The sequence below is a fragment of the Rhinatrema bivittatum genome, chromosome 2 (assembly GCF_901001135.1).
Source record: "Rhinatrema bivittatum chromosome 2, aRhiBiv1.1, whole genome shotgun sequence".
NCBI classification, from domain to species: Eukaryota; Metazoa; Chordata; class Amphibia; order Gymnophiona; family Rhinatrematidae; genus Rhinatrema; species Rhinatrema bivittatum.
The window spans coordinates 294,380,071-294,399,613 of NC_042616.1; the positions used below are offsets into that span (position 1 = coordinate 294,380,071).

General features: G+C 42.4%; 1 protein-coding gene across 20 annotated transcripts in view; it reads left to right on the forward strand.

The window, feature by feature from the left end:
• The window catches only part of CLASP2 (cytoplasmic linker associated protein 2), a 963,528-nt gene that overhangs the window by 870,697 nt on the left and 73,288 nt on the right, over positions 1 to 19,543 (forward strand). For all 20 annotated transcript variants that reach the window (XM_029589622.1, XM_029589627.1, XM_029589623.1 and 17 more), the window contains one exon: positions 6,320 to 6,513. In XM_029589622.1, coding sequence (XP_029445482.1) covers positions 6,320 to 6,513 — 194 coding nt within the window. The remainder of the gene's footprint in view (positions 1 to 6,319; positions 6,514 to 19,543) is intronic.

Below are 19,543 nucleotides of genomic sequence, written 5' to 3' on the forward strand. Positions count from 1 at the left end.
GCCATGATTCTGGCTGGGTCAGTGATTGACTGTGGTGGTTCTTGTGTCCCTTCCACATCAAACGATCGGGAAAAGGGCATCGGCCTGTCGATTCTTGTTAGCCAGTCGGTACATAATTCAAAATTAAACCGGTTAATAAATAAAGATCGGCAGGCTTGCCGGGATTTAGTCTCTGCACCTAAAACAGGTGGTTAAGGTTTTTATAGTCTGTGTAGTCACTGGGGATTTAGCATCTTCCAACAGATGCCGCCATTCTTCCAGGGACAGCTTGATTGCTAAGAGTTCTCAATCTCCTATTGTATAGTTTCTCTCTGCTGAGGAAAATTTTCGTGAAAAGTAGGAGCAAGTCACCAGGGTGTCTTTGGTATTGTCTTGTTAGGAGGACAGTGCATACCCCAAGGGTGGATGCATCTACCTCTAAGATAATGGCCTGGTGGGATCTGGATGGTGCAAGCATTAGCCCCAGATGAACTCCTCCTTAAGTCGTTCAAAGGCTTTGATGGCTGACATGGTCCAGAGTTTGGTGTCCACTCCTTTTTTCATTAATGCAGGAAGCGGGGCTGCCACAGAGGAGTAGTTGGGAATAAATTATCTATAATAATTAGCAAAACCCAGGAAGCATTTCAGCGCCTTGAACCCCACTTGGATGGTGCCAATCCGTGATGGCCTTCACTTTGGCCACATCCATACTGAGCCCTTGACGGGGAGATATGTCCCAAAAAAGAAATTCCTCTCATTCGAAAATGCACTTCTCCAACTTAGCATAGAGGTGATTTTCACAGAATCTTTGGAGAACTTTCCTCACCTGGTCTCAATGTTTGGATAGGGGTTTGAAGAACACCAAGATGTCAAGGTATACTACCACGTGAGAGTAGAGCAAATCTTTGAAGATCTTATTCATCATAAACTGGAACACTGCTGGACCGTTGCAAAAACCAAGCAGCATCACCAAGAAGTCATAGTGACCAACATGGGTGGTGAAAGCGATCTCCATTCATCGCCCTCTCAGATCCTGATAAAGTTATATGCTCCTCAAAGATCCAACTTGGTGAATATTTGGGTGCCCCACAGAGGATCGAATAGCTCCGAAATCAAGGGAAACTGGAATCGTTTTTTTTCTTATGATGGCATTGAGATCCAGATAATCAATATACAGGCATAATAAGCAGCTCTTCTTGCCCACAAAGAAATACCCTGGCCTGGCAGGCAAGGACATCAGGCGAATAAATCCTTAGTTCAAGGTTTTTCTTTAATATATTTGCTCATCTCGTCTGTTTCTGGGGCAGGCAGCAGATACATGCGACCTCGAGGTGGCATCTTATCCGGAAGTAAGTTAATGGCACAATTGAGAGCTTGGAGCAGTGGCAGGGTCTCTGCCTGCATTTTGGGGGGAACATCTTTGCATGCCGCATATTGCAGCAGGAGCCCTAGCAATGTAGCTGCTACTATTAAGACAGCTGGGGGTTGCACAGTAGAGAGGCAGGTGGTTACAACAGAGAGACCCCCTATTGGGTCAGATCCAGTGCCTCCCATTTGATCACTGGTTGATGTCTTTGCAGCTAGAGAAGGCCTGGGATGATGGGTTCACAGCCCATGGTATAACGAATGAAATGGCCTCTGTATGGTGGACACCAGTCTACATAGTGAGTAATTTGGATGAAGTTCCTACTGACGCCTGAATCGAACGCTTCTGTTGAAATTGTTTGTTTCATGGTAAGGGAAACCAGGACAAGTAGTTGAGGGGAGGACGGAATGCAACCTAGAGACACCCGACAGTTTCCCAGTTTCTCAGGACAGCAGAAAGATGTGCCCTTTTCCAGCACAGTATAAGCACTGTATAAGCACAGACCTTGCTGTCTTCTCTAGAGTTTTTCTTCTGGAGAAAGTCCGGATTGGCCCAGCTGTATGGGGTGCTCGGGCATCTCAGGAGCCAGTGGTGGTGCCAGTGGGTGTTGGAAGAAGGGCGCCAGGGTGACCAGGCAGCATAAAGCCTTGCTTTTTTGGGCCTGCTCTTGGAATCGCCGGTAGATGTGGTGTGCCAATGTGATGAGGGAGTCCAACGATGTGGGAAATTCCTGGCCAGTTCATCTTTTATTCTTCCAGCCAGGCCTTGCCAGACGATGGAGGAGTCTGTCTTCGCCCCAGTGCAATTCAGAGGAAAGGGTATTAAATTGGATAGCGTAATCTCCCATTGTTCTAAAGTCCTGTCACAACTGCAAGAGTTCCGCAGCTTGTGAAGATGGTCACCTGAGTTCTTTGTAAACCACTTGGAACTGGGACAGGAACTTGGGAAGGCTCCGGAGAAAGAGGTCATCGCACTCCCACAAGGGTGATGCCTAGGCGATAGCCTGTTTGGGCCTTTGTGGAGTTATGTTATCTTTGTGCTCTTTGTGATGGCCCACACTCTAAGCCATAGGTGTTTAGATAGCTTTGGATTGTTGGCAATTCCCCATGCTATAGCTTGGGCATCAGTGCTTGTAAGCATGTATTAACTTGACAGTCACCACAGTTATACAAGTAACAGATGGAACTATAACTGATTTAATGAGCCATTCACAGTTTCACTGTACTGGCCATTTGTACATAACACATGCCTGGCTTGATCTTTACAGTTTGACAGAAGCATATGCTACTGGTAGGATCAATTATATATTCCTTCTACTGAGAGAGGCATCCCCCACTCTGGCTATGTATTGGAAGCTCTTTCCAAATTCCCTTCACCTAAGGTACTTGCTAATTCTTGGTCTTGCCCTGGTCGTCTGTTGCTTTGCACGCTTGTTGCACCACTCCTTGAGCTTCTGATACCATTCTGCCTTCTGCCTCAGCCCTTGAAGTACACGTTGGGGGTATTTAATCTTCTCTTCTTCCTGCATTGCTCTCTGCTTACTATTTCAGTTTTTAATTGCCAGCTCCACTGTTGCCACTCTTAGCCAATCTTTGATGCCTTAGGTTGCTTCTTGTACTGCTCTGGCTGGCTTCTTTCTCGGTGCTTTCCAAATGCCAATGTCGTTTTTCCTCCTCATGCCACAGCCCAAGAGGTACACCTTGAAGGGTTTTAGTATATTTTTCTTAACTGCATTGCACTGCTTCTACTGCATCAGTTTTTAATAATCATGAGCACCACTGCTGCTGCCACTGCTCCAAGCCAGTCTTGTTACTTTAGGGCACTTCTTGCCCTGCTCTGAGTGTGATGGATCTTTGATCTGATTCAGCATGGTATTTCTTATGTTCTTAGGTAAGGCATAGCCCCACCGTTGCCTGTGGCAGCTCAAGAGTGGGTTGACAGGGCAAATGAGGGGGGTGCGGAGACAATATATATCTCTACCATGCTCTACTACTGCTCCCTCTTGCATCCCTAATCTAAACTCTCACCCAGTTTGGCATATATACACACTTACCTAGTACCAATCCTCTCTTTCGCATTTACTCTCTGCACCCTTCTCCTATTCCACCCTCTCGTTCTCGCAAAATCACTTGACCCTCACCAGCTGATCTCTCATTTCCCAGCCTCTCTCCTCACTCTCCATTGACTCCCCTCTGAGCTCCTCCTGACCTCCCCAAAATGATCCCGCTTTGCTCTGTGTGTTCCAGGCTTGACCTCCTTCCCTACTGAACCTGAATGACAGGTGGCAAGGAGCTGGGTTAGGGAGTAGAGTAGCTTTTCTTTGATCTTCTGCGTCTTCTCCAGGCTTCTTTTTCCCTTCATGATGCCTAGGAAGCAGAGGGCTGAACTCTGTTGAATGAGATTCATCACAACTGGAAGGCAACAAATTTTCAGTCAACCTGCTGCCCCCAGATTTTTGCCATCCTGGATGCAAGCCTAATGTGTTTATTGATGAATCCTGGCCTGAGTTAGGGTGTAGTAGAGGAAGACGAATAGAATATGGGAGGGTGGGGACTGGAGGAGAGAGAGGTTTATGTGCATGAGGTGGGGAGTGTGGGGCGGGTTGTTCAAACTTGTCAGGGAAGAAATGCACTTGCTATATCCTCCGGTCCCCCTCCCCCCACAAAACAAAATTAATGAGGGATGGTGGAAGGAGTACATGGCAAGGGATTTTTGTCCCTGGCAAGTAAGCCCTATATAATTTTTCAGTCCTTGTGAGTGTCTGTGTATACATACACTCACATACACGAGCTTTCTCAAGGTAACTGACACCAGCACAACAGAACTAGTGCTAATATGTTATTACTGCTGGCGTGCAGAGAGAACATTAGCTTAATTTTTAAGCCAATGTACTTTCATCCAAAAATACATTAATTTGTAAATAAAATTTGGAGCCAGATTTTAATAATACCTGAGAGGTGCAGTACCCTGAAAGGAAAAAAAAAGAGATTGGAATTGTTTATTGTAAATGGTTTTATTTTTATGTTGCTATGGACAAAATATTTTCTTCATTTTGTAAAAGGAAGACAATAGATCTTAGCATGCAACATAACCAAATGTATGCTAGCTCAAACCTGTTTCAGCACAGGATTAAAGATTGGTACCATGGAAGCTTTTGCTTTGCTTTCATTTTTTGATAAAATGGTTATGTTTGAAACACTGGCAGACATATTGTGTTGACTAAACAATCTATTGAAAAAAAGTCATTTAAAAGGCTGTTTAATCCAGGGTATTTTTGCATTTTGTACGTTTGACCTGGCTTTAAAATAAGATCATTTTTTATCTCTTTTCCTTTTTAATATGAAATTGTATATTGTATTTTGATTCATTACCAGGTATAAATAAACTTTGTTTAAGAAATTTGTACAAAATTATTGGGAAGGACAAAGTAGTTGTGTATGATTACACAAATATCCGATAAAGTTAGGAAAGCATTTGCATTCATAGCATAAATTATACATTAAATTAAGCAAAAACATTAAATGTATACAAGAAATGTAGTTTCCTTCTAAAGAATGAGTACAGCCATATCAGAGTAGATTAACAAGTTCATTCAGCAATGTTTTCTATGCATGTATAAATATTCCTGATTCCATCAACTAGGCTATTCATAGTAGTCACTTCTTTTCTTGCTGGATGCTAGTTACCAAAATAAAAACAAGTAAATTGCTCAAAAGCATAGTCTGTTCCTAGAAGCTGGAGGCAGCCTGCTTAAGAACATAAGCTGCCATAGTGAGTCAGACCCCAAGGGTCCATCAAGCCCAGCATCCTGTTTCCAACAGTGGCCAATCCAGTTGCAAATACCCAAACATTAAGTAGATCCCAAACTAGTAATGCCATTAATAGCAGTGGCTATTCCCTAAATCATCTTGATTAATAGCAGTTAATGGACTTCTCCTCCAAGAACTTATCCAAACCTTTTTTAAACCCAGCTACATTAACTGCCCTAACCATATCCTCTGGCAACAAATTCCAAAGCTTAATTGTGCATTGAGTGAAAAAGAATTTCTCATTTGTTTTAAATGTGCTACTTGCCAACTTCATGGAGTGCCCCCTAGTCCTTCTGTTATCCGAAAGTGTAAATAACCAATTCACATTTACCCGTTCTAGACCTCTCATGATTTTATAGATCTCTATCATATCCCCCCCCTTAGCCGTCTCTTCTCCAAGCTGAACAGCCCTAACCTCTTTAGCCTTTCCTCATAGGGGATCCATTCCATTCCCTTTATCATTTTGGTCACTGTTCTCTGTACATACCATGTTTTTATTGCCTAGTCTGTATAGTTGCGGGTGGGTGTATTTTCCCACTTGTAATGGTCCTTAAAACAGTTATCCATCCCGTAAAGCAAGCAGAGTCATTTAGACCATTTTGAATACAGATCTGCTATAATTTATATTGTAATTCATTCCATTTTAAAACTGTAGGTTTCTATACTAGTAGTAATCGAGCACTGTATGATAAGGATTCTAGATTCATAAAAACTTTAACAATTTCAAGTTTCAGGGTCATCATTTCTGATATAATGCCCCCAGTATGCCATGTTAAGCTTGAAAGAATCCTTTGTAAGAGGTAGTGATCATAGGCAAAATATGCATTGATGAGAGCCTTATTTCTAAAACTGGAAAAAATGAGCATCAATAGATAGATTTTTTTCAAGACTAATGTAATTTATCTTCAGAGTAAAATGTTAGTACATTAGAGAAAATGTTATTTCTGCCACTGGTGCATTACTTGCCAGAGAAAATAAAGTGGAAAGCTCTGACAGTTAAGTCTCCAGTTCTTTGCATGTAGTATTCTCAGTCAACAGATGCAAGGATTACATTATTATATTACATAATGATAAAAGTGACATGTGTTGCCCATGAGACATTCCTACTAAATATATAAAGAATGTTATTACAGCATTATTTTTATGTGTATATATTTATATATAGATAATCCCCTGGACCATTCTGAGCTGGTTTCAGAGTTACTGAAGGAGTTGTCCAACCACAATGAGAGGGTGGAGGAAAGGAAAGCTGCACTATGCGAGTTGCTGAAATTTACACAAGATGAGTCTTTTGGTGTCTGGGATGAGCACTTTAAAACAATACTGCTCCTATTGCTGGAAACACTTGGTGACAAGGAGGTAAGTGCAGTCTGATCATGGATTCTAAGAATATAAGAACATGCCATACTGGGTCAGACCAAGGGTCCATCAAGCCCAGCATCCTATTTCCAACAGTGGCCCACCCAGGCCATAAGAACTTGTCAAGTACCCCAAAACTAAGTCTATCCCATGCTACTGTTGCTAATAATACAGTGGCTATTCTCTAAGTCAACTTAATTAATAGTAGGTAATGGACTTCTCCTCCAAGAACTTATAGAATTCTTTTTTAAACATAGCTACACTAACTGCACTAACCACATGCTCTTTTTCAGGTATGATGCAAGCCAGGTGCATCCAAGTGTCTCTACACAAAACTTAATGTGTTTCAGTGTGGAATTTAAGAGAATCTATTCCTACATGCAGACATTAAAGCATGTTATGAGCAAGTAGATTATAGAGAAGGCGGATTATAGAGAAGGCGGAGATTATAGAGATAGCCAAGAAGGAGATTCCAGTGATCCTTTCACTTCCTCAGGAATGTATACTTTTTCTTATCTGCCTCTGTTCTTCAGTATATTGGAGCAAGATAATACTGTTCTCATGTATCATCAGACAGAACCTAGTCAGAGTACTAGAGCTTTCTGACATGTTCTACTAAGCATGTGTGATATGTCCCACATGATGGCATTTGTACAGGGTGCCCTCAGTTTGTTTTTTTTGTATGGAGCTCACGTCATCCTTTTTTGCAGTGCATGTTCTCTCAGTATTTTTACACAATGATACTCCCTTGGTTCAGCTGCTTTTCCCTTCTTAAAATTATTAGCTTTTTTCACAAATGTAAAGGTTTCTCTTTTTTTTTTTTTTTTCACTGGTACAACTGCATTAAGTGGCATCAATGGCCTTCGTTTTCTAAGACTGAGTCATTTGATTTTGCTTTGACTATTTTTCACCGAGTGGCCCAGAAGGAAAAGGCAGCAGACAGCTTAAAGAAATGCACCCAGTGTAGCTGTATAATATCAGTAACCAACCCTCATAATTGCATGCCGTATCTTGTGCTAGGCATGATAACTCTGGATGGTGACACCTGTCAGAAGATGTCTTAGAGGGTTCTTCGTAATAGACAAGAGGGTATGGAAAGAATCTTTCGTTCTCATAAATCCAATCGAATTGTATCAATGGCATCTACCTCAAAATGCCCTAGAGCTGCATTGGATTCTTATGGTAACCAGTAAAGCCCGACTCTGGCCAAGTTTCGCTCATGTGACAGAGCTGCTTCAGGGGCTACAATCATAGAACATATAAATTAAAACATATAAAAACACGAATAAATACTTGTAAAATGTAAAATCATAATAAATAATAATTCAAAACTCAAGTTGACATAGACCCAAAAAACATATATACACGCACATGAAAAATTTACAAAACAATGACATCACGTATATTGCGACAAAGAATATACATTCCAGAACTATACTTTAATAATCAGACTGGTTTTATCAATGATGTTTCAAAAATCACATTTATGATCTCTTCTCTACTAGACACATTGTGTCAATGGGATTTCTACATTGTTGCAATAAACAAAGAAACATGGTGTCAACAAATAACACATTGCCCAAATTGCCCAAATTAGTAATAAAAAATGGTTTGGCAAAGTATGCGTAGTTTAATGCTGTTTCCTTTATTGTGAATCCATATCAGCTTACTAGCTCTTCGTGGGCCAATACATGTATGGCATCCTGCAAAAGATAAAAGGTCTGTCTGATTTTTTTTCACTCAGGAGAAACATGATGGTATTGATGCACTGGTAGACAAAGGTAAGGAGTGTGGAGAACACTTTGTCAGATTTACATTTACATTCACTAAAATTTGTTAATCACAACACTAAAAGGCCTAAGCAATGTACAATAAAACATACATAGCAAATATAAAACCAGTCAAATGATATTAACACTTAAAACTAAAATACTCTCTTAAAACAGAGAAATATTGTAACATTTTTTTATAAAATGTTTATGGATATAGGACATTACTGGAGATAGGCTATGTGATTACATATAGGTCAATCTTTGAATATTTTCAAAATAGCATTGAGAGCTTCTGTCTTAGGAATAGTTGCCCACAAACTATTATGGCTGCAAACCTCAGACCTTAGAGTATATGTATTGGAAAAGCATGCAGACATGCCTTGTAGGGGAGAAAACCTTTTTGAGACAAGGTCAAAGAAGCAGTGAATCATATAAAAGTCCACTGTGCCATGCTTCAGACCCTCTCCGCAGCCACTTCTAATCTGCTCTCCACGTTATCCAGGATGTATTCAAGTAGGGCATCGAAAAGGCCTTTCTGTCCTTGGAAGAGGTGTTATCTTCTCCCCCCTCATCCCCCTGAACATCATCAAGGAATTTACTGTCTTCCCAGATAGCAAAAAATCTTGAAGCCACAGACATATACCAAGTCAAAATCTGGCAGGGGTTTTCACTGGATCTAGGAAGATACAGCCAGTATTCGTCCTAGAGAAACCTCCCTTTGAGAAGGCTGAGGCCACGTACCTGGTATAACAAGCCCCAGGATCTCAAAAGAGCCAATTCCCCACCAATCTGTGGTTGTGGAATCAGCCCAAAAGAAAGCTAAAAGGAAGGTCCCGTCCTCACTCCTCTGCCCCTCCTGGAAAAGAGCCAAAGGCATTGGATGCCTTAGGCCGCAGGGTGTTCCAAGGGTCGATGTTAATGGCTGCCATAGCAGCCTACCAACTTTACATGACACAATATAATAGGAATCTCTGGAAACAAGTCCAGGAATTCTCGGAGACCCTGCCACAACAATTCCAGGAGGGCTTGGCCTCTATCCTGCAAAAAGGATTGGAAGCTGGGAAACATGAGGTCAGTGCAGACTATGAAGCTTTTGAGACTGCATCTAAAGTCTCGGCAGCTGGAATTAGTGCCAGACGCTGGGCCTGGCTCAAAGCCTCTGACCTGTGCTCAGAGGTACAGGACAAATTGGCTGATCTCCCCTGTACAGGAGACAACTTGTTTGGGGACAAGATCCAAGAAGCAGTGGCGCAGCTCAAAAATCATCACGACACCCTGCGCCAACTGTCCACTGCCACCTCGGATGCCCCTTCCTCAGCCCGAAGAGGCCTACACAGGGACTCCAGAAAGCAAATTTACAGGCCACGGAGGTACTACCCTCCTCCATCCCGTGCTCTGACAACCTAGCCCTCTCAGAGAGGCCAGCCTCGTCAACACAGGTCTCCTAGAGCGCAGCCAGCCCCCAAGTTGGACCTGTGGCTGGATTTTGACTCCCGGCCAGAGAGCAGCATTGTACACTCCACCCAGTTTACCGGTGAGAGGCCGCCTGTGCCACTTTGCCACCAGTTGGCTCTCAATTACCACCGACCGATGGGTGCTGTCCATCATAACCCACGGTTACCATCTCAACTTCCTTACTCTGCCCCCAAATTCCCTGCCAGTCCCAGCGTGGAGCCTGAGCGATCACTCAGTACTCCTCGAGGCAGAGCTATCTGCCCTACTGCAGGCCAGAGCCATAGAACCGGTTCCCTGTCCGCAGTGGGGAGGAGGGTTCTACTCCCAGTACTTTCTAATCCTGAAAAAGACCGGCAGCCTACGACCTATCATGGACCTTCGAGCCTTAAACAGGTTCCTCTGCAAGGAGCGGTTCAGAATGGTTTCCTTGGGCACCATGCTCCCGCTTCTACAACAAGGGTATTGGCTCTGCTCTCTGGACCTACAAGACACTCACATATTGCGATGTTTCCTCCTCATCGCAAATACCTGTGATTTGTGGTAGGACACTGACACTACCATACAAAGTACTGCCATTCGGACTCGTCTCAGCACCCCGAGTGTTCACCAATTGTCTGGCAGTCGTGGCGGCACAGTTGCGATGCAAAGGCATCCATGTCTTCCCATATCTGGATGATTGGCTCCTCAGAAACCAATCCAGAGAAGGAGCACTCCACTCCCTCCATCTCACCATACAACTACGCCACTCGTTGGGTTTTCTGATAAATTACCTGAAATCCTATTTGACTCCATCCCACCAGCTGTCCTTCATCGGAACAGACCTGGTCACCAAAGTAGCCAAGGCTGTCCTCTCCAGAGAACACACAACCACAATATCCAACGTAATCAGCTTGATCCGCCATCGATGGACAGCCTCTGCTCGTCTGCTCCTCACATTGCTGGGACATAGGGCATCTACAGTCCACGTCACCCCAATGGCCCGCCTTGCCATGAGGCTGACACAGTGATCTTAGTGGTCCCAAGCCATTCACAACTCTCAGCCACCGGAAGTTCAGGTAACATTGCCCATGGACGCCTCCAGCCTAGGCTGGGGAGCCCCTGTCAGCAGACTGCAAACACAGGGAGTATGGACCACAGCAAAGGCAGCCCACCAGATCAATTTCCTGGAACCCCGGGCGATACGGTATGCCCTCTACGCATTCCAGGACTGCCTATCCAAAAGGTCGTCTTGATTCAGACAGACAACTAGGTAGCCATGTGGTACCTAAACAAACGGGGGCACGGTCTCTTACCTGCTCTGCCAGGAGGCAGCACAGATCTGGGCCTGGGCTCTGTCACATTCCATGCTACTGTGAGCCACCTATCTGGCAGGCACAAAGAATGTGATGGCAGACCGTCTCAGCTGGACTTTTCAGCCCCACGAGTGGTCTCAAGATCCTTCTATCACGAGCAGGATCTTCCATCAGTGGGGTCAACCTAACATCGACCTCTTTGTGTCCTACCACAACCGCAAAGTGCACCGATTCTGCTCCCTGCACAAGGACCGAAAAACACCAACTATTGATGCCTTTGCCCACTCCTGGAGTGTGGGTCTGCTGTAGGTGTACCCTCCGATTCCGCTGATAAGCAAGACTCTCATGAAACTGCAGCAGGACAGAGGCTCAATGATTCTCATAACCCCGTATTGGCCATGCCAAGTCTGGTTTCCCATTCTTCGCGACCTCTGTCCAGCAACCTGGTCACCTGCGCACGGCACCAAATCTCATAACACAGAATCAGGGCAAATTGCACCATCCGAACCTCCAGTCTCTGTCTCTGACAGCCTGGATGTTGAAAGGTTGATTTTACAATCCCTCGACCTTTCTGCTGATGTCTCGCAGGTCCTTTAGCTTCATGAAAGCCTTCTACGCGGAAGTCTTACTGCTCGAAGTGGAAGAGATTCTCCTTGTGGGGCACGCAAGAAGGTCTAGATCCCTTCTCCTGCCCCACGGCAAGACTCCTGGACTACCTCTGGCACCTATCTGAGTCTGGTCTCCAAACCTCCTCCATCCAGGTTCACCTGAGTGCCATAGCTGCTTACCATCGGAGGATGCCCTGGTTTCGGCGCACCCCCATGTAGGACGCTTTATGAGAGGCTTACTACAACTAAAGCCTCCACTACGTCCCCCAGTTGCGGCCTGGGACCCTCAACGTTGTACTGGCATGGCTCATGCGACCTCTGTTTGAGACCCTTCATTCCTGCGAGTTGCAACACCTCACTTGGAAAGTTATTTTCCTAGTGGCGATTACATCCACTTGCAGAGTCAGTGAGCTGCAGGCCCTGGTAAACTACCTGCCTTACACAAGGATCCTCCATGACAGGGTGGTACTATACACTCACCCTAAATTCTTACCAAAAGTAGTGACTGATTTCCACCTGAATCAATCCATAGTGCTGCCCACCTGTTTTCCGAGACCTCATTCTCATCCAGGTACTGTAAGCGTGCGCTCGCCTTTTATTTAGACCGCACCGCAGCCCACAGCCAGTCCACCCAACTCTTTGTCTCCTTTGACAAGATCAGACTTGGAGTTGCGGTGGGCAAGCAAACCCTGTCTACTTGGTTGGCGGACTATATTGCTTTCTGCTACCAGCAAGCAGGACTTAAGAACATGCCATAGTGGGTCAGACCAAGGGTCCATCGAGCCCAGCATCCTGTTTCCAACAGTGGCCAATCCAGGCCATAAGAACCTGGCAAGTACCCAAAAACTAAGCCTGTTCCATGTTAACATTGCTAGTAAAAGCAGTGGCTATTTTCTAAGTCAACTCAATTAATAGCAGGTAATGGACTTCTCCTCCAAGAACTTATCCAATTTTTAAACACAGCTATACTAACTGCACTAACCACATCCTCTGGCAACAAATTCCAGAGTTTAATTGTGCGTTGAGTGAAAAAGAACTTTCTCCGATTAGTTTTAAATGTGCCACACGCTAACTTCATGGAGTGCCTCCTAGTCTTTCTAATATCCGAAAGAGTAAATAACCGATTCACATCTACCCGTTCTAGACCTCTCATGATTTTAAACACCTCTTTCATATCCCCCCTCAGCCGTCTCTTCTCCAAGCTGAAAAGTCCTAACCTCTTTAGTCTTTCCTCATAGGGGAGCTGTTCCATTCCCTTTATCATTTTGGTAGCCCTTCTCTGTACCTTCTCCATCGCAATTATATCTTTTTTTTGAGATTCGGCAACCAGAATTATACACAGTATTCAAGGTGCGGTCTCATCATGGAGCGATACAGAGTCATTATGACATCTTCTGTTTTATTCACCATTCCCTTTCTAATAATTCCCAACATTCTGTTTGCTTTTTTGATTGCCGCAGCACACTGAACCAACGATTTCAATGTCTTATCCACTATGACGCCTAGATCTCTTTCTTGGGTGGTAGCACCTAATATGGAACCTAACATTGTGTAATTATAGCATGGGTTATTTTTCCCTATATGCATCACCTTGCACTTATCCACATTAAATTTCATCTGCCATTTTGATGCCCGATTTTCCAGTCTCACAAGGTCTTCCTGCAATTTATCACAATCTGCTTGTGATTTAACTACTCTGAACAATTTTGTATCATCTGCAAATTTGATTATCTTACTCGTCGTATTTCTTTCCAGATCATTTATAAATATATTGAAAAGTAAGGGTCCCAATACAGATCCCTGAGGCACTCCACTGCCCACTCCCTTCTACTGAGAAAATTGTCCATTTAATCCTACTCTCTGTTTCCTGTCTTTTAGCCAGTTTGTAATCCACGAAAGGACATCGCCACCTATCCCATGACTTTTTACTTTTCCTAGAAACCTGTCATGAGGAATTTTGTCAAACGCCTTCTTGAAATCCAAGTACACTACATCTACCGGTTCACCTTTATCCACATGTTTATTAACTCCTTCAAAAAAGTGAAGTAGATTTGTGAGGCAAGACTTGCCCTGGGTAAAGCCATGCTGACTTTGTTCCATTAAATCATGTCTTTCTATATGTTCTGTGATTTTGATGTTTAGAACACTTTCCACTATTTTTCCTGGCACTGAAGTCAGGCTAACCGGTCTGTAGTTTCCCGGATCGCCCCTGGAGCCCTTTTTAAATATTGGGGTTACATTTGCTATCCTCCAGTCTTCAGGTACAATGGATGATTTTTTTTTTAATTTATACTTTATTGAAAAATCTCAAATATTTTACAATGAAAAAGAAAGAAGTAAATGGAGAAAAAAAAAACAATGATAATATTCCATAAGAAAACTAATAAGAAAATAACTACATTTGTTATTCCAACAAGTCCACATTAGGTGGGGAGCCTAACAATAAAAGAAAAATTTATTATGGAAATATTCATAACCTTTATGAATAAACAGTTACTTTTTTAAATGACCATCAATTAAATTCAACATATATCTATCACAATCCCTCACCCACCTTTATTAGTGAGGAATACTTCCAGATGAGAAGGTTCAAGAAAAACAAACTTATTTTTCTGAAGTGTAACAAGACACTTGCAGGGGAAACTTGAGAAAGAATGTTGCCCCAAGAGCTAACACTCTTTGTCTCATCGAAAGAAATTGTCTCCTCCTATGCTGTGTATTCCTTGACACATCGGGAAAAACTTGAACTACTTTGCCACAAAAGGAAAAACTTTTATTTTTAAAATACTTTTGTAGTACAAGATTTTATCCTGCTCTAATCCAAAGGCCACTATTAATGTGGCTCTTGTGGCAATATCATCAGTTGAAGCCTCTAAGAAGGATGTTAAATTAGGGCTTTTATCACATAGTATATCAATACCACCTTCAGGTACTATACATTCCCTTCTGAAATTAGATATATAATACATCTTTGATATTAATAAATCATTGGGAATACATAATATCTCGTTTACATATTTTCTAAACAATTCCTAAGCAGATAATAATCTTGTGTATGGAAAATTCAAAAAGCGTAAGTTTTTACTACGCAAACTGTTTTCCAAACTCTCTAGATTTTTATACATTATCAAGGTGTCTTTTATGAAGGTAGTCCCCGTTGCTTTTAAGGATGTTATCTGTGAGCCCATTGCTATATTTGAAGCTTCAACATGGTCTAATCTTTTACCATAGTCTTCCATTTTCCCTTTTACTTCATTAGAAAAAACAGTGGACTGAGTTTTTTTTTTAAAAAGCACCCATATATAAGACATAAGAGTTATGGATTGAGAAATCATCCTCTCCATCTTAGTGATGGAGAGATGTTCTACTAGAGAGATGTTCTCAGGCACAGACATTTCACACTCTTCCACTCTCTCATCATATGTAGCCTTCTCTAGAGACTTTTCTCCAATCTTCTTAGCTGTTATGCCCTCCTTGAAATTAGTGGTATTTAAAACACTTACCCCTTAATTCTCAGGAGTAATGTTGGATTTCTGGTCCTGGGCGGGACTGGCAGTAGCCCCCGATGAAAAAGAAATATCTTGTACAGCCTCCTTGGAGGTCTGGCTCACCCGTCGAACAATATGGGTATGCATTGGTCCTCTCAATTCTTTACCCACCAGTGTCGATGTTAGAACTTTCATTTTTCTTTTCTTCCCCATTGAAGAATACAGCCGGTCTTCCTTTCAAATTTTTCCCCAGGGGCGCGCCTCTTGGCACACAGCTTCGGCGGCTCGCTGACAGCTGTGCAGCTCTTTAAATCGGCACAGCGAGCGTCTGGTATTGATGATGTCAAAGGGGGGCGGGAGACAATTTGTTCCGCTCACCAGCTCTCTCTGTCCCGGCGACCCTCGCTCCTTGCGAAGAGTCTCTCTCCAGGTAGGCTCCCCACAATGGATGATTTTAATGATAGATTACACATTTTTACTAATAGGTCTGAAATTTCATTTTTTAGTTCCTTCAGAACTCTGGGGTGAATACCATCCAGTCCAGGTAATTTACTACTCTTCAGTTTGTCAATCAGGTCTACCACATCTTCTAGGTTCACCGTAATTTGGTTCAGTCAATCTGAATCATTACCCATGAAAACCTTCTCTAGTACTGGTACCTCCCCAACATCCTCTTCAGTAAACACCGAAGCAAAGAAATCATTTAATCTTTCTGCGATGGCTTTATCTTCTCTAAATGCCCCTTTAACTCCTCGATCATCTAACGGTCCAACTGACTTCCTCACAGGCTTTCTGCTTCGGATATATTTTAAAAAGGTTTTTACTGTGAGTTTTTGCCTCTACAGCCTACTTCTTTTCAAATTCTCTCTTAGCCTGTCTTTTCAATGTCTTACATTTAAACTTGCCAACATTTATGCATTATCCTATTTTCTTCTGTTGGATCCTTCTTCCAATTTTGAATGAAGTTCTTTTGGCTAAAATAGCTTCCTTCACCTCCCCTTTTAACCATGCCGGTAATCGTTTTGCCTTCTTTCCACCTTTCTTAATGTGTGGAATACATCTGAACTGTGCTTCTAGGATGGGATTTTTTAACAATGACCACGCCTCTTGCACACTTTTTACTTTTGTAGCTGCTCCTTTCAGTTTTTTTCAAGAATTTTTCTCATTTTATCAAAGTTTCCCTTTTGAACGTTTAGCACAAGAGCCGTGGGTTTGCTTACTGTCCCCCTTCCAGTCATTAATTCAAATTCGATCATATTATTTATTTATTTATTTAACAGTTTTATATACCGAAGTTCTGGTAACAGAGTTACTAATCATTTCGGTTTACATTACAACAATTGAATTGACAGTATATAGAATAATGTCTTACAATGAACAAGGTAAATTGAACTTGTAAAAAATAAATAATAAAATAACTTAAATGAACAAGGAGAGTATAATTTAAATACAATATATTTTGAGGAAAAGTGAACATAATTGCTGGTACTGATATTATGATCACTATTGCCAAGCGGCCCCACCACCATTACTTCTCTCACCAAATCCTGTGCTCCACTGAGAATTAGATCTAAAATTGCTCCCTCTCTCGTCGGTTCCTGAACCAATTGCTTCATAAAGCTATCATTTATTCCATCCAGGAACTTTATCTCTTTAGCGTGTCCCGATGATACATTTACCCAGTCAATATTGGGGTAATTGAAGTCTCCCATTATTACCACACTACCAATTTGGTTAGCTTCCCTAATTTCTCTTAGCATTTCACTGTCAGTCTCACCATCTTGACCAGGTGGACGGTAGTATACTCCTATCACTATAGTCTTCCCCAACACACAAGGGATTTCTACCCATAAAGATTCAATTGTGCATTTAGTCTCATGCAGGATGTTTATCCTGTTGGACTCTATGCCATCCTGGACATAAAGTGCCACACCGCCTCCTGGGTGCTCCTCTCTATCATTGCGATATAATTTGTACCCCGGTGTAGCACTGTCCCATTAGTTGTCCTCCTTCCACCATGTCTCTGAGATGCCAAGTAAGTCTGTCATCATTCACTGCTATACATTCTAATTCTCCCATCTTACTTCTTAGACTTCTGGCATTAGCATACAAACATTTCAAAGTTTGTTTTTTGTTTGTATTTTCATTCTGCTTTTTAATTGATAGGGATAAGTTCGAATTTTTTTTTAGCTCAAGTGAGATTTTAGTTACAGGCACTTGGACTACTTTTCTTATAATTCGAACCTCACTATCGGGATGCCCTAATTCTAATGCATCATTAGTATCCTTTGAAGATACCTCTCTCCAAACCATGCGCTGCTGAGTGACTGTCGGCTTTCCCCTTTGTTCTAGTTTAAAAGCTGCTCTATCTCCTTTTTAAAGGTTAGCGCCAGAAGTCTGGTTCCACCCTGGTTAAGGTGGAGCCCATCCCTTCGGAAGAGACTCTCCCTTCCCCAAAAGGTTCCCCAGTTCCTAACAAAACTGAATCCCTCTTCCTTGCACCATCGTCTCATCCACGCATTGAGACTCCGGAGCTCTGCCTGCCTCTGGTGATCTGCGCGTGGAACAGGGAGCATTTCAGAGAATGCTACCCTGGAGGTTCTAGATTTAAGCTTTCTACCTAAGAACCTAAATTTGGCTTCCAGAACCTCCCTCCGTTCCAAAAGGTTTATATAATGGTTGATTTCACAAAAACTTTATATTCAAACAGTCTAACTTCAGTTAGTCAGCCTGAGTGACTCACTGATCTCTTGATTAACAAATGTTGGTACCTAATCAAACCAAATCACACTACCTCAACACCTTTCCAAGGTGATTAACTGAACTGAACTTTTCAACCTTTTTACTTAGGTATACACTGCTTCTAGCTTATTTCTAGCTTCTGGCTACTTTTTTTTTTTTTTTAATACAAACACTCAGTTCTGCTTACTAGCTGCCTTCAGACTTTTAAAAATAAACACACTAACTACTGCTTACTAGCTGCCTTACTGACTGACTATTTAAAAATACATACAGTCTAACTTGTTTATTCGCTGCCTTACTGACTATTAAAAGGACCAACACTCTAAATAAGTAGTGTTTTTAATTTAAAAAGAAATTAAAAACACTACTGTTTAAACAAGCTTATCCAGAATAGCATACCCCTCACCACCCCTGCACCACCCCATGGTGATCGCATTTTCCTTATGTTAAGGAGCTAACTATATTGCTATCTTATGTTTGTTCTTGTTTATTTTAATCTGTCGCTTCCATACTGCTTCTGGTTAACCCCCTCCTTGTTAATTTCCCCTGTTAATATGTACCTTCAAGTCTTTTGTTCAAATGTAAACCGGTATGATGTCCCCACTAATACCAGTATATAAAAGTTTCTAAATAAATAAATAAATAATATTCCCAAATAGTTAACTTTGCCCCAATACTTTTAAAAAGACAATGTCCCAAGCAAAAAACTTACTAATTCCTTTCAGCCACCAGCAAGGTGATCCTCTCCTCTCAGTGCTAGAGGGACGAGTGAAAGCACATTCAGTCAGGGCAATGGCAACGTCAGTAGCACACTTCCATTCAGTACCCATTGCAGACATCTGCAGGGCTGCGACAATGAGCTCTCTCCACACCTTCGCAGCCCATTACTGTCTGGACAAGGCTGGTCGACAAGACAGCATCTGGCCAGTCTGTCTTGCATAATAATTTTCCATTGTAAGAACCCAACTCTTCCAACCTAGGCCCACTGTGAATTTCAGGCCGCCCCTTCGTTGCTAACAGCACCCCTGTTGATGTGCCTGTTGCACATTTTGGGTTCTGATTAGCCTACTATTCCGGGGCAGCCTGAAGCTTGCTATTCACCCATATGTGAGGACTACCATCTTGCTTGTCCTGGGAGAAAGCATAGTTGCTTACTGTAACAGGTGTTCTCCCAGCTCAGCAGGATGTTAGTCCTAACAAAACCTGCCTGCCACCCCACGGAGTTTGGTTCGCCTACAGTTTATTTTATTTTTTCGCTCGTACTTTTTTGCTTTAAAACGAGACTGAAAGGGAACCCCGTGTGGCTACAGGGTTAGTGGCATGCTGGGCATGCTCAGTGTGCCCGTCAAAGTCCTAGAAACTTTGACAAAAGTGTTCCGTGACAGGGCTCCATCTGATGATGTCACACATATGTGAGGACTAACATCCTGCTGTCCTGGGAGAACACCTGTTACAGGTAAGCAACTCTGCTTTCATATAGTTTTACAATTATTTCTCTGTGGGATCTAAAGCAGCTTGACTTTTTCTGTTTTCCTAATTAGAGGTGTATTAGTGTTTAGGGCCTCGTTTAATATGTGTAGTGTTGCCTTTTCATAGGCAGGGTAATTGTAATTTGTGGTCTTTCTGTACTTGGTGAAGGTCGATTTTGTGTGTATGACCGAGGTGTATTTTTC